Consider the following 15,755-nt stretch of genomic DNA (forward strand, 5'->3'; position numbering starts at 1 on the left):
CGTGAGTGCATATTACTTTAAACTTAGAAAAATGTATCACAGGAAGTAAAATTGTGCTGGAGAATTTAACCTTTTTAAACACTTTCTCTTTTTTAAAAAAGTTGTCAATGTTTCCGAACTTTGTCTTTTCTTTGATTTCTAAATAGTCACTTTTCGTTAAGTAATTCTTGGTGTGAAGAAGATAATGTGTGAATTTCTAGAAGCTAAGGACATAATTTAGGTAGCTCTCACTTTCACTGCCTCTCATAGCCTATCACTTTAATCACCTTCTTTGAAAGCAGAAATTTCTTATATCAATCAAAATTGTTTCTTTCTGAATGCTCAACATCATTAATCATTAGAGAAATGCAAATCAAAACTACAATGAGATATCATCTCACACCAGTCAGAATGGCCATCATCAAGAAATCTAGAAACAATAAATGCTGGAGAGGGTGTGGAGAAAAGGGAACACTCTTGCACTGCTGGTGGGAATGTGAATTGGTACAGCCACTATGGAGAACAGTATGGAGGTTCCTTAAAAAACTAAAAATGGAACTACCATATGACCCAGCAATCCCACTACTAGGCATATACCCTGAGAAAACCATAATTCAAAAAGAGTCATGTACCAAAATGTTCATTGCAGCTCTATTTACAATAGCCAGGAGATGGAAGCAACCTAAGTGTCCATCATTGGATGAAGGGATAAAGAAGATATGGCACATATATACAATGGAATATTACTCAGCCATAAAAGAAACGAAACTGAGCTATTTGTAATGAGGTGGATAGACCTAGAGTCTGTCATACAGAGTGAAGTAAGTCAGAAAGAGAAAGACAAATACCGTATGCTAACACATATATATGGAATTTAAGAAAAAAAAATGTCATGAAAAACCTAGGGGTAAAACAGGAATAAAGACACAGACCTACTTGAGAATAGACTTGAGGATATGGGGAGGGGGAAGGGTAAGCTGTGACAAAGCGAAAGAGAGGCATGGACATATATACAGTACCAAACGTAAGGTAGATAGATAGTGGGAAGCAGCCGCAGAGCACAGGAAGATCGGCTCGGTGCTTTGTGACCGCCTGGAGGGGTGGGATGGGGAGGGTGGGAGGGAGGGAGACGCAGGAGGGAAGGGATGTGGGAACAGATGTATATGTATGACTGATTCACTTTGTTATAAAGCAGAAACTAATTTAAAAAAGAGTTGTTTCTTTCTTCTCCCCCTCTTCAGTCTTCTGTGGCCAACACTTGGGACCCTACTCATCAGAAAAACCTGTGTTTCTTAGGGATGGAAGGGATTGTCCTGTTACCAGTAAGTCCTATGACCAAAAAAAAAAGTCATATAATTATGAAAACACACAAAATAAGGTCTTTGGAAACTGTCAAAGTTATAAAAGTTGATAGAATTCAAAGGGATGTGATGCTGAGTCTCATTATCTTTCAACATCTGTGGACTATCCTCTACACAACTACATCCATTTTAGACCATTTCCTTCTCATGAGAATCATGTGGCCTAGAGGGCCAAGTGAGAGACAAATGCTCCCAGGACTCACAAGGATGTCATGAGCACCTACTGAATGTACAGGGGCATGCACTCTGGTTAGTACTGCCTTTATGCTGTTTTAATGCATCTCTAGCTGCAGACACATTTTGCCTTTCTCTTTTGTTACACTCATGTTTATCTATATATATTTAATGCTGCGAATATCTAAATAGGTTTAAGGTCTTAGGCACTTCATGCTTTTTTGTACTTAAGCATGTGCTTTGCAGATCATAGACATTAGTGTTGATTTTGACAAAAAATTTTGTCTTCCAAAAAATATGTATATATATTTACACAGTAAACAGAGACCATCTGATTTGCTGCAGTGTTTGGATAAAAGTCCTTGATAAAATCTGCAAATATATTTTTGTGACTGGATCACAGAAAGCATTGTTTTTGTCATCTCCACAAGCCACGAAGATTTATTTGAAATGCAGGTGCAAAAAATATGTATAAAGAGTAGAAAGAAATTCTCACCTTTTTCTCTGTTCACTTTGTTCATATTTGTTTGGCCCAGAATGAAGTAGAGTTTGCCAAGGGAAAAGATGAGGGAATAGGAGGCATTTAATCTTCAGGGCTTATTCCTGTGCCTAAAGTCAGAGAGGTCACTGGCTTGCCCCTTCCTGAAGGCTGTAATTACAGGCAGAGGACTGTTTATTTTCCAGGAAAGTGACCAGAATCTTGAATATAAGAGATTGTTTATAAGAGTACAGCATGAGTAGGGGTTATACAAAACCTCAGAAATAATAGGAAGGTGAAATTATTTTTCTTCATAGTCACTAATATGAGAAGGTCCAAGGCTCTGGAAATGTTCTACAGTGCAATAACAGAGGCGAATATGAGGTCAAGTTAGGTGATCCTGGTACTTAACGAACTGAATTAAATTAATAAGAGGAATTTATAATAAAATATAATATTCCTGATGATTCACTAAATATAAACTTATTTGTAGCTTCAACATCATGGTAAACAAGAATCAGTCAATATATTAGTAAGAGTAATTGAGAAGTATTTCTAATTTGAAAAACACCAGTTACATTGGGTTTATTTAGAGCTGATGTGGAAAAAAATGGTCAGTGTTTCATACTCTCAACTAAACTCACTCTCATTTCAGAAGAGTCATAGGAAAACTATTGATTCCAAGTAGAATTGGGCAGACAAAGCCCAGGATCAGTTCTGTTACTGGTCTAGTAGTAGGGATACTAGTCAGCGTTTGCAAAATAATGAGTAATATGTAAGTGGTAGTTTAATAATAGTAGGTATTACTTGTAATTAACAGGGAAAGCGGCGGGGAGGGGGATGAATTGGGAGATTGGGATTGACATATATACACTAACATGTATAAAATAGATAACTAATAAGAACCTGCTGTTTAAAATAAAATAAAATTCAAAAAAAAATAGAAAACCACTGTGCTTGACCAAGCAGCATCTCAAAAAAAAAAACACCAAAAAGCAAAAAACATTGAAAGGTCAAAGTACAGGGTTTTGACATGTACAAAGAGGACTAAAATATGTGCCTGCTTTTAAAAATGATAGAGCAAATTTTGACAATTATGGTATTATCTATCTATATACTTTTTTAGAATCAAATGCTTATGAAAACATAAGCAGCAATTTCAGACTTTTAGGCAAACAGTGCTTTTTATGATCCTGGGTATGTGATATGATGTTGCAATAATTACCCCCATGCCTCCTCTCCTATCTCCATTTGTTTTTAGTGGATTCTGCACAGGAAAACATATTCACCTCAGTGTTGAAAATTTGAAGTTCACCTTTTGTGCACAGTTATAGATCCTAGAAAAATATACACCAGGACTTTACCACACCTAACAAAAAGAAGTTCTTTATTTTTAAAAAAAATTCCAAATTATTACAGGATCTAGGGTAACCATGGTGTAAACTATATGATATTGAGTATCTTATGACCCTGGTGATAAGATAACAATCCAATTGAATGAAGATGAACTCATGAAAGAAAGAAGGATTATTAAAGATTTGAAAAGTAAACACCTAAATTTTCATAAGTAAGTATTAATTTAGTAGTTGTGTGAGCTTTAGCTATTAAAGCTTTCCCTGCAGTCTCTGGGCCCTCAGAACCAGCTGTTGTAGCTCCCAATGCCTTATTTAATACTCTGTATTCTGGGTATTCAAGAACTAGTTAAGAAACAGTCAAATTTTCCATTTTCTCTGCCAGTATATAATAAAGTCTCTGTTCCAGTGAATGGCTGGACAATTATTTTAATAAAAATGCTGACATAGCTTCATTTTACATTTTTTGCTACTAGCAAGGCTTTCTAAATTCCAGGTAAATCACAAGTCAAACTGAACTATTGTTTGTTTTGTTTGTTTAATGCTCTGTTTCCTTCTAACCTTATTCTTGTCTATCAACCTCAACTCAGTTCCCCAGTGGCTCAGGAAACTCTCAGTTGGAATTAAGTAATAGTTTTCACAACCTCTCCCATTCATTAACCCATGTGGACATTCTCAGTCTGCACACTAGCCTTATTTAAGACCTTCTTAAGTACCATAACTAGCTGCTGGTCTTTGGGTGCACCTAACAACACCTATTTAATCCAGAAATAATATTTCCAAAGAAATCATTGTACCTATCTCAACGTTCTTCATTAACACAACCTAATTAAGTCTGCTTCTTCTATGACTTCTCCAGAAGAAAACCTGATCTCATTCATAGTAAATATGAACTTTAAAAATCTCTTCTCGCCTTCTGCATATACACAAAGCAGAAAACAGAAAATTGTATATTATCATCCCTTACAGGTTTTTTGTTTTATTAGTGTGTTGAAAACGATACCAATAAGATAAAGCTAGATCTCCCTGACTCCATCCTCGTCCCCAAGCAATCTATTTGTTTCCATACTGCTGCTGGAGTAATATTTCTTGAAAGCCAACCTGTGTATGTAACTGCATCCCTTAAAGTAATTTGAGGGTTCCCCAATGGTTTGAGTAAAATCCACACCCTCTAGTATGATATTCAAAGGGTTTCTTACCTTGGCTCTGGCTATTGCCTGGTGCTCCCCACACTCAGTGGTGTTCTGGCAAATGTTTAGCTCTGGGGTCAGGGGGAGTAGAAGCCCCTGATTTGTAATGTTTACCGGTTTAGGTGGTGTAAATACCACCCCCCAAGCCAATTTCAAGCAAAGAAGGTAAAGTCACTGAATAAGAGTTAAGAAGAAATGTTCACAGTTGACTCTGTAAGCTGGTACAAGATGGATCAAGCATACCACTGCCACCCTACCCTACTCTCAACTTTCTTTTTTTTTCTCATTCTTACTCTTTCTTTTTTTTTCCTACTCTCAGCAAATTTCAATTTTACAATACAGTGTTATCGACTATAGTTACCATGTTATATATTAGATCCTCAGACCTTATTTATCTTTTAATTGAAAGTTTGTAGAGATGAATGGATAAAGAAGATGTGGCACATATATACAATGGAATATTACTCAGCCATAAAAAGAAACAAAATTGAGTTATTTGTGGTGAGGTGGATGGTCCTAGAGTCTGTCATACAGAGTGAAGTAAGTCAGAAAGAGAAAAACGAATACCGTATGTTAACACATATATATGGAATCTTAAAAAAAAAAAAGGTACTGATGAACCTAGTTGCAGGGCAGGAATAAAGACGTAGACATAGAGAATGGACTTGAGAACACGGGATGGGAGGGGGAAGCTGGGGCGAAGTGAGAGTAGCATCGACATATATACACTACCAGATGTAAAACAGATAGCCAGTAGGAAGCAGCAGCATAGCACAGGGAGATCAGCTCGGTGCTTTGCGATGACCTAGAGGGGTGGGATGGGGAGAGTGGGAGGGAGGCTCAAGAGGGAAGGAATATGGGGACATATGTATGCATATAGCTGATTCACTTTGGTGTACAACAGAAACTAACAGTATTGTGAAGCAATTGTACTCCAATAAAGATCTATTAAAAAGTTTGTACCCTTTTACCAATCTTCCCCTATTCCCCCACCACCCCAGCCCCTGGCAACCACTCTTCTACTCTCTGTTTCTATGAATCCAACTTTTTTTTATTCCACATATAAGTGATATCACACAGCATTTGTTTTTCTTTGACTTATTCCACTTAGCATAGTACCCTCCAGGTTCATCCACATTGTCACAAATGACAAGATTTCCTTCTTTTTTAAGACTGAATAATATTCCATTGTATATATATGCATAAATACCGCATCTTCTTGATCTATTCATCCACTGATGGACATTTAGGTTTTTTCCGTGTCTTAGCTTTTGTGAATAGTTCTGCAGTGAACACGGAAGTACAAGTATCTCTTAGAGATAATGGTATTGTTTCCTTTGGATAGATACTCAGAAGTGGGGTTGCTGGCTTATACGGTAGTACTATTTTTAATTTCTTGAGGAACCTTCATAGTGTTTACTGGCAGTACCAGTTTACATTCCCACCAAAGGTGTACAAGGGTTCCCTTCACATTCTAACAAGTATTTGCTATCTGTTGTCTTTTTTATAATAGCTATCCTAATGTGTATGAGGTGATATCTCATTGTGGTTTTAATTTGCATTTCCCTGATGATTAATGATGTTGAGCAATTTTTCATGTCCCTGTTGGCCATTTGTGTCTTTTTTTGAAAAATGTCTGTTCAGGTTCTTTGCCCATCTTTTAATTGTGTTTTGTTTTGCTATTGAGTTGTATGAGCTCCTTGTATATTTTGGACATTAACCCCTTATTGGATATGTGTCAACCTATCATACTTGCAGTCCCCAGAATCCATTGGTCTCTCTCACAACCCTGCCTTAACACATATTATTTCACCTACCTCAAATTCCCTTTAACACTCATTTTGTCAGGTTAACATTTTCTCCCTATTTTTTTTGCAATCCATTAAGGCATTTCCTTCCCCAGAAACTCCTCTGTAGCTTTCCCCTAACTCCTCATTCTGGATAAGCTGCCTTTCCTGTGTACTCCAGTTAGCACCCTTTGTTTATTTCTACCATACCTTTTACCATACTTCATAGTATTGATAATATGTTCACTGGTCCTTCATTAGCCCCTTGAAGATATGGCCTATAGCTTTTATCTTCATACCTCTGGTACCTAATAAAATAGCTTGAACAAAATATATATTTATCAAAAGAGCAATTCATTATGACAAAGCCTCATATTTCAAATAATATAATAAAATGCTGATTAGTAAAAATAATCTTAGATAAAACAGTTTTTATTTCTCTCCCCCAGATCCCTGAAAACTAATTTATAGAATTGGGGACTTTCCAAGAGTTAAAGAGCACTGAAGAAATTCTGGAAAGTTCTATTCACCATAACCTATGCCCCCTTCCTTACACACACACACACACACACACACACACACACACGTTCATACTTACACACACTCTCCTCCATCCACCAGTTTGGGAGGAAGATGAATCAAAGAACAAAAGGAGAAAAATGAAAGGACAAGAAAAGATGAAGATAAGGACAGTGAATAGACAGAAATTCCAGAGCTTCGTACTTAATCAAAATTGGGAAAACACAATTAAAGCCATTAAAAAGAGAAAGAGTAACCTCTGTGCTCCTTAAGGCTTTCTCAAGCCTTTCAACAGAGCTTCCCCTTTGAGTGGGTGACAACAGTCTGTAAGAGGGACATTAGGCAATGCTTTCTGGTGGTCATTGCTCAAGCAGTGGTACCAGTAGAAGTGCCCTCCCATGAAGTTTGCTTTTGGAATCCATAGATTTTCACTAGTGACCATCAGTCTATGATTTCAAGTTGAAATGTATGGGCTAAGGAAAAGAAGTTGAGCCTGAAAGTCTTTTTCAATACCACCCTTACTGTGGCCACAGAATTAGACTCCACAGTGGCACCACTTCATAGGCACTAAGTACATGCTTGGTACAGAGAGAAACTTTCTTGAGCTTGGCCTTGATGTAGCTGCAGTAAGACTAGAAGAGAGTTTGGTAAGGGCCTCAGGGACCTTGGCCAGTGAGAAGGGTGGCCCACAGATTGAGGTTCCTGATAAACAGTTCTGGGCAAGAACAAGTGGAGAAGAGGAGTGAAGAGTCTCACTGCACAATGATAAGATGGAAAAAAGGGATAAGAGATGATGACAGTGATGGCAGGCTAGAATACAGTCATGGGTTTAAACAACATATTGGGGCACAATTGAAGGACTCTGGTTTCATCCATCTTTCACCTCTCCTGGCCTTCCACTAAGACATTCATGAGCCTGTTTCTACTGAGTGTGACACTGTTAGACACATAAATAGACCATGGCTCTTACACTCTGCAGGAGGAACTGCTTCTGTTTTATTGATTAGTGCAGGGTAACTGGTGTTTTGTCTTTTGAGTATCTCTTACATTTCTATAAGTAAGTACATTAGATTTTTTTCTGTTAACTGAATAAAGAAAAGCAGAAAACCTCTGTACACTCAGCATTAAAATCTGCCTCACTGAGAACAACTTTCTCTGTGAATCACTCTGTCACTCCTGAATGTGATTGAAGGGCAATGTGAAGGCTGCTAACCAAAACCACATGGACTTGGTCTGTTTTAGCTCTGATTCACCTTAGGAAATGATGATAAAGAAGCAAATGTTTTAACATTCGGAATTCCAAAGTCCCTATCATTGTAGAATTCTGAGAATTTGAATCCTAAGGATATCTCATGAGGAGAATGGATATATTTATTTCACTTATTTGTAAATGCATTTGTACACATGTGTATGTAAGTCCATACACACATACACATAAAATATATTCTGCTCCAAGTTTTTCTCTCTTCCCTTCTATCAAGACCAGGCTCAACTTTAGCCTCTGCCATGAGCCTTCCCCAGCTGTTTAAGCCCACTCTGATCTCATCCTTATCTAATCTTATAGCATATACTACCTGTACCAGTGTTTTCAGAACTTATCTATCAACAATGTTCTTTATACTGTACTTTGCACTATTAGCTATTTCGTGTGTCTACCTCTTGTCTCCCTATGTGCACAGTGCCTTCAAGGGATATTGAGGGAACAGCCTGGACCATAGGTAGAAGCATTTGCTAGAGTTGGCAAATTATGACCTATTTTTGTACACCCAGCAAGTTAAGAATGGTTTTTACATTTTTAAAAGGTTTAAAACACACACAGACTAAACTAAAATATGCTACAGGGACCCAGTGGCACTCAAAAGCTAGGATTTTTGCTCCCTAGCCCTTTACAAAAAAAGGGTGCCAATTCCTGCTTTAGAGAATAATGAAAAATAATAGTGGACAGGTAACAAGTCTGACCTTACTACCTATAAATAATTCTATTAAATTGGTGTGAGTGTTTCCATTTTAGATTATTTTCTTAATCTAAATAATAAGAATTTTGGACTTTGTCCTTCTAGGTATTATGAAGACTCATTAGACCAACCAACAAAAATAATAATAACAATAACTATTTAAGTTATTAAGTACAAGGGCATAGACTTAGGCCTTTTCTGTTTGCTTCTGTATTCTTCCAGTTATCCAGAACAGTATTGTGGTATGGTATTATATTACTTTCCTAGAGCTGCCACAACAAATGACCACAAACTTGGTGGCTTAAAACAACAGAAATTTCTGGGCTTCCCTGGTGGTGCAGTGGTTAAGAATCTGCCTGCGAATGAAGGGGATGCAGGTTCGAGCCCTCGTCCAGGAAGATCCCACATGGCGCGGAGCGGCTAGGCCCGTGAGCCATGGCTGCTGAGCTTGCGTGTCCGGAGCCTGTGCTCAGCAACAGGAGAGGCCACAACAGTGAGAGGCCCGCGTACTGCAAAAACAAACAAACAAACAAACAAAAAAAAAAACCAGAAATTTCTTCTCACGGAGGCCAAAAGTCCGAAATCAAGATGTCCGTCAAGGTCGTGCTCCCTCTAAAAGTTCTAGGGAAGAATCCTTCCTTGCCTCTTACAGTTTTGGTGGTTCAAGGCATTCCTTAGGTTGTAGCAGCATAACTGCAATCTCTGCCTTCATCTTCACATGGCCATCTTCCCTGTGTATTTCTCTGTGTCCTCTCCTTTTCTTGGGAAGACACCAGACATTGGACTTAGGGCTCACTCTAAATCCAGGACAATTTCATCTCAAGATTCTTAACTAATTACTTGGAAAGAGCCTATTTCCAAATAAGGTCACATTTTGAGGTTCCAGGTGGATATATGACTTTGTGGGGGAACTCTATTCACCCTACTACAGGCTTAGTAAATATTTTTGAATGACTAAATGAAGGAAGGAAGTGACCATTTAATATACTGCTGGCACTGGATTCATTTCATTTGAACCTGGAAACAATTCTGTTAGGTGTGTGTTTTTCCATTTTACAAGTGAAGAACTGAGGCTTGGAGATCTAAGTATCCTCTCTAAGTTCACACAGACAATAAGGGCAGGGTCATCCCTGAACTCATGCTCTTCTCCACTAGGCTTGTGAGATTACCAATGGACATGACTAAGAAGTGGACTTGAGGAAGGAGATTATGGAATCAAGGAAGTCAGACTGTCGGAGGCTAATTATGAGATTTCCTTTAATTCAGTAGAAAAATTTTTGAGTTGGTAAGTGGATATAAACAATAAAGGAAAAGAAGAAGAGTTAAAGATGGCTGAGACCTGAGGCTTAGGGAGAGGGTGGCTATTGATGCCATATAGAAATAGGAAGCTAGATGCTGAACAGCAGAAACTGACACAGCAGTGTAAAGCAACTATACTCCAATTAAAAAAAAAAAAAGAAATAGGAAACTAGAAAGGGAGTCACTTTGGAAAGAAAAACGATGAGTTTCAATGTCATCAATGGTACATTCAAACTTGGCCTGAAGGCAATTGCAGAGACTAGGCTGGTCCTTAGAACAGAGAATGCGCTTGGGTGTGTGAAGTTAGGTCATCACCACGAGGCAGCATACATCACCTCGTGAATCACCAGTGTTGAGCCAGCAGCTGGCTGGCCAGATGCCTGGTTATGCTACGTTCATGACTGTCTGAGGCTCTACACACAGCCCGGGAGGATGCCCTTTTTCCTTCCTAGAGACAATCAACCTTTCTTTAACTGATCCCCTGTTTTGCTCCTCTGCTAGAACTCCAACTGAGGTTTCAGGTTGTTGAAGCCATGAGGCAAGATCACTTCATCAGGGGGAGTTCATGGCAGCAAAAATACTGAGGAAGCATCTTTCTTTTATTTTATTTTATTTTTTTGCGGTACGTGGACCTCTCACTGTTGTGGCCTCTCCTGTTGCGGAGCACAGGCTCCGGCCGTGCAGGCTCAGCGGCCATGGCTCATGGGCCCAGCCGTTCCGCGGCATGTGGGATCTTCCCGGACCGGGGCATGAACCCGTGTCCCCTGCATGGCCAGGCAGACTCTCAACCACTGCGCCACCAGGGAAGCCCGCATCTTTCTTTTAAATCATGACTGAGGCCAACATCAGGCATCCTCTTCATAGCACAAAACAATGTAGTCACATTCTTAGGGTTTGACCATAGCATCCTAATAGTCTGGCCTTGCATTAAAGAACCCAAAGGGAAAGGCCTGCTCTGCCAGAGAGCTTCTGCATTTTACAAAAATTCCAGGCTTCAGTGTTAATATCTTAGACATCTGAGTACAGTTTGAGAGAAGTTGAATGAAGCATAAGCAGACCCCTAAGTTCAAAGCTTTGTGTCTCTGCCTGCGGTCAGTTCCACACCACCTGCCTCAGAGTCCCATATAACAAAGAGAAGAGAGCACATGAATGAAATTTAGGAAAATAAGCAAAGTGGAGTTCCTGAAATTAAAGCAGTTGAGTTTTTAGCCAACTAAATATAAAGCCTTAGGCAAAGAGGGACTTTCTATTTTGAAATATGTATCCCCCTGAAAACCATTATTACATGTCCAAAGAATTTATACAAAATATAATTATGAATAAAGGTAATATTAAATTGCTTCTGTTAATTTAGTCATGGGCAAGGAGGAAAGAGAGCTGGTATGAGTGAACTGTCAAAGATCTCACAAGATAGTACATTTTAAAAAGTCTATCTGCAAGACTGGTTTAAATTATCTATAGAAGAGCTAAATTTGTCCTATAGATCAGTTAGAAGAATCACCATTTTAAATATATCACATCCTTAATTATACTGAATTAAATGTAATTGCATATTCACTGCATGCATCATAATTTTAATTAGGGGAAACATTTTGAATCAAATACATTGAGGTATATAGCACTTCAGTTTTCTTTTCATTAAAAAAAAAGTATATGTCTGAGTCAGGTTACAAAAATATGTCCAGTGCTTGGGAAAAGATGAAGAAAAACTAAACTATTGTTTCAGGGCTTATGAATTGTAGAGTAATTCCTATTATTTAGCCCTATGACAGTATATAAGCTTTTAGGTTAAGGAAGCAAGTCTTTAACAAGTTTAAAGAAAAACAGAACAGAATGTTTACCATTGGTTCTCAGAGTTGATGTCACATAATTATTTTAGAAGAGGATAAACCTTGAAAAGCTAAATGCTTTTCAAAACTTCTTATAGAATAAGCAGATGTATCCAGAATCTGTATTTTGAAGCAGCCTCTGGTGGTTGGGGGACAGTGATCACTCATGGCATCTTAAACATCGTGAGCAATCATTTGTTCCAGCAGTGGGCTGGTGGCAGTCTGGTGATTCCAAGCCCAGGGGGAACTTTGGAAAGTCACCCATGGACCCACAGCATGGTAGAGCTGGAAGAGAACTTTGAAATCAATTCCCTCAACCTCTCCCTTTACAGACAAGAAGTAGGTAGCCTAGTGTAGTAGTGAAGACCCTAGGGCCAGATGACCTAGGTCATCAACTCAGCAGTCTTGTCCTGCCACTGCTGGTTGTGTGACCTTTCAGTGCCTCAGTTTCTGCCTAGGATTGTTAAGAGGATTCAGTGAGTGAATATTTGGAAAGTGCTTAGAACCATGTCTGACACATTGTACACACTATGAACAAATGTTCGTTAAATAAGTAAAGTAAAACTCAGACCCAGAGAGATCACGTGATTTGCCTGAGTTCATGGGACTCATCAAATCCTAGCTGGGGTAGAACCAGTCCTATCAGGTAGGCATGCTAGTTTTTCTTCCCTCCCTGGTCCTTAGACTATCCCTAGAGTGTGCGTTTGCTTCAGAAATACTGTAGGAGCCTGTAAGTAAGTAGCACGATGCAGTATAAGGAACATGCAGTTTGAAATCAACACCTTGGATTCAAGCTCTGATACTTACTGAAAACTCTCTGAACCTCATTTTCCTCACCTGTAGAAATATGATAATCATAACAAACCCAACTCACAGACGTGTTGAGAGGATCAGATGAGATAATGTACTTTGAAAACCATAATCCACCATGCAGATGTTATTTAACACCATTATTGTGAGCTCTTGTGAGCTGAGAAAAGCCATGAGAATGTTTCAAACCTGCTTAGGACATCAAGAAGTTGGGATGGACTCCAGCTTTAAGATGGCAGAAGAGTAAGACATGGAGATCACCTTCCTCCCCACAGATACATCAAAAATACATCTACGTGTGGAACAACTCCTACAGAACACCTACTGAACGCTGACAGAAGACCTCAGACTGCCCAAAAGGCAAGAAACTCCCCACATAACTGGGTAGGGTAAAAGGAAAAAGAAAAAACAGAGACAAAAGAATAGCGACGGGATCTGCACCAGTGGGAGGTAACTGTGAAGGAGGAAATGTTTCCACACACTAGGAAGCCCGTTGGCGGGCAGAGACTGCGAGTGGCAGAGGGGGGAAGATTCGGGGCCACCAAGGAGAGCACAGCAACATGGGTGCGGAGGGCAAAGCCAAGAGATGCCCACACAGAGGAGCGGTGCCGACCAGCACTCACCAGCCCGAGAGGCTTGTCCGCTCACCCACCGGAATGGGTGGGGCCTGGGAGCTGAGGCTCGGGCTTCGGTCGGATCCCAGGGAGAAGACTGGGGTTGGCTGCCTGAACACAGCCTGAAGGGGCTAGTGCGACACAGCTAGCTGGGAGAGAGTCCGGGAAAAAGTCTGGAGCTGCCAAAGAGGCAAGAGACTTTGTCTTGCCTCTCTATTTCCTGGTGCATGAGGAGAGGGGATTAAGAGCGCTGCTTAAAGGAGCTCCAGAGACAGGCGTGAGCCGCAGCTATCTGCATGGACCCCAGAGATGGGCATGAGACACTAAGGCTGCTGCTGCCACCACCAAGAAGCCTGTGTGCAAGCACAGGTCACTATCCACACCTCCCCTCTTGGGAGCCTGTGCAACCCGCCACTACCAGGGTCCCAAGACCAGAGACAACTTCCCTGGGAGAACACACAGTGGCCTCAGACTGGTGCAATCTCACGCTGGCCTCTGCCGCCGCAGGCTCGCCCCACATCCGTACCCCTTCTTCCCCCCTGCCTGAGTGAGCCAGAGCCCCTGAATCAGCTGCTCCTTTAACCCCATCCTGTCTGAGCAAAGAACAGATGCCGTCAGGTGACCTACATGCAGAGGCGGGGCCAAATCCAAAGCTCAAACCTGGGAGCTGTGCAAACAAAGAAGAGAAAGGGAAATCTCTCCCAGCAGCCTCAGGAGCACCGGACTAAATCTCCACAATCAACTTGATGTACCTGTTGAATACATCTGTGGAATACCTGAATAGACAACGAATCATCCCAAATTGAGGAGGTGGACTTTGGGAGCAACGATATATTTTTTTTTTCTGTTTTTCTCTTTTTATGAGTGTGTTTGTATATACTTCTGTGTGTGATTTTGTCTGTATAACTTTCTTTTGCCGTTTGTCCTAGGGTTCTGTCTGTCCGTTTTTTTTTTTTTTTAAGTTTTGTTTTGTTTTTTTAGTATACTTAATTTTAGCACTTGTTTTCATCGGTAGACTTGTTTGTTGGTTTGATTGCTCTCTTCTTTATTTTTTTTTTACTTAAAAATTTTTTAAGAGCTATTTTTTATTTTAATAACTATTTTATTTTATCTACTACTTTGTTTCTTTTTTTCCCCGTTTATTCTGAGCCGTGTGGATGACAGGCTTTTGCTGCTCCAGCCAGGCGGCAGGGCTGTGCCTCTGAGGTGGGAGAGCTAAGTTCAGGACACTGGTCCACAAGAGCCCTCCCAGTTCCAAGTAAAATCAAACAGGGAAAGCTCTCCCAGATATCTCCATCTCAATGCTAAGACCCACCTCCACTCAATGACCAGCAAGCTACAGTGCTGGACACCCTGTGCCAAACAACTAGCAAGACAGGAAAACAACCCTATCCATTAGCAGAGAGGCTGCCTAAAATCATAATAAGGCCACAGAAAACCCAAAAAAACACCAGCAGATGTGGACCTGCCCACCAGAAAGACAAGATCCAGCCTCATCCACCAGAACACAGGCACTAGTCCCCTCCACCAAGAAGCCTACACAACCCACTGAACCAAGCTTAGCCACTGGGGACAGACACCAAAAACAAGGGGAACTACGAACGTGCAGGCTGCAAAAAGGAGATCCCAAACACAGTACGTTAAGCAAAATGAGAAGACAGAGAAACACACAGCAGATGAAGGAGCAAGGCAAAAACCCACCAGACCTAACAAATGAAGAGCAGCTAGGCAGTCTAACTGTAGAAGAATTCAGAATAATGATAATAAAGATGATCCAAAATCCTGGAAATAGAATGAAGAAAATACAACAAACATTTAACAAGGATCTAGAAGAACTAAATAGTAAACAAACAGTGATGAACAACACAATAAATGAAATTTAAAATTCTCTAGAGATGGGCTTCCCTGGTGGCACAGTGGTTGAGAGTATGCCTGCTGATGCAGGGGACATGGGTTCATGCCCTGGTCGGGGAAGATCCCACATGCCTCGGGGCGGATGGGCCCGTGAGCCATGGCTGCTGAGCCTGTGTGTCCGGAGCCTGTGCTCCAAAATGGGAGAGGCCACAACAGTGAGACGCCCAAGTACCGCAAAAGAAAAAAAAAAAATTTCTCTAGAGGGATCCATAGCAGAAAAACTGTGGCAGAAGAATGGATAAGTGACCTGGAAGATAAAATAGTGGAAATAACTACTGCAGAGCAGAATAAAGAAAAAAGAATGAAAAGAATTGAGGACAGTCTCAGAGACCTCTGGGACAACATTAAACTCACCAACATTCAAATTATAGGGGTCCCAGAAGAAAAAGAGAAAAAGAAAGGGACTGAGAAAATATTTGAAGAGATTATAGTTGAAAAATTCCCTACTATGGGAAAGGAAATAGTTAATCAATTCCAGGAAGCACAGAGAGTCC

At 40.2% G+C, this 15,755-nt stretch overlaps 1 protein-coding gene across 2 annotated transcripts in view; it reads left to right on the forward strand.

Annotated features, from left to right (window-relative positions):
- Nucleotides 1–15,755, forward strand: part of MET (MET proto-oncogene, receptor tyrosine kinase) — a 129,839-nt gene that overhangs the window by 43,375 nt on the left and 70,709 nt on the right. Inside the window, exon 1 of one of the 2 annotated variants that reach the window (XM_060108713.1) lies at nucleotides 1,254–1,301. The exons of the other annotated variant lie outside the window; for it this stretch is intronic. Within the exon in view, the coding sequence (XP_059964696.1) occupies nucleotides 1,278–1,301 (24 nt within the window). The 5' untranslated portion in view covers nucleotides 1,254–1,277. Of the gene's footprint in view, nucleotides 1–1,253; nucleotides 1,302–15,755 lie in introns of those variants that run through there. 2 annotated transcript variants of the gene reach the window in all.

The sequence above is a fragment of the Mesoplodon densirostris genome, chromosome 9 (assembly GCF_025265405.1).
Source record: "Mesoplodon densirostris isolate mMesDen1 chromosome 9, mMesDen1 primary haplotype, whole genome shotgun sequence".
Lineage (NCBI taxonomy): Eukaryota > Metazoa > Chordata > Mammalia > Artiodactyla > Ziphiidae > Mesoplodon > Mesoplodon densirostris.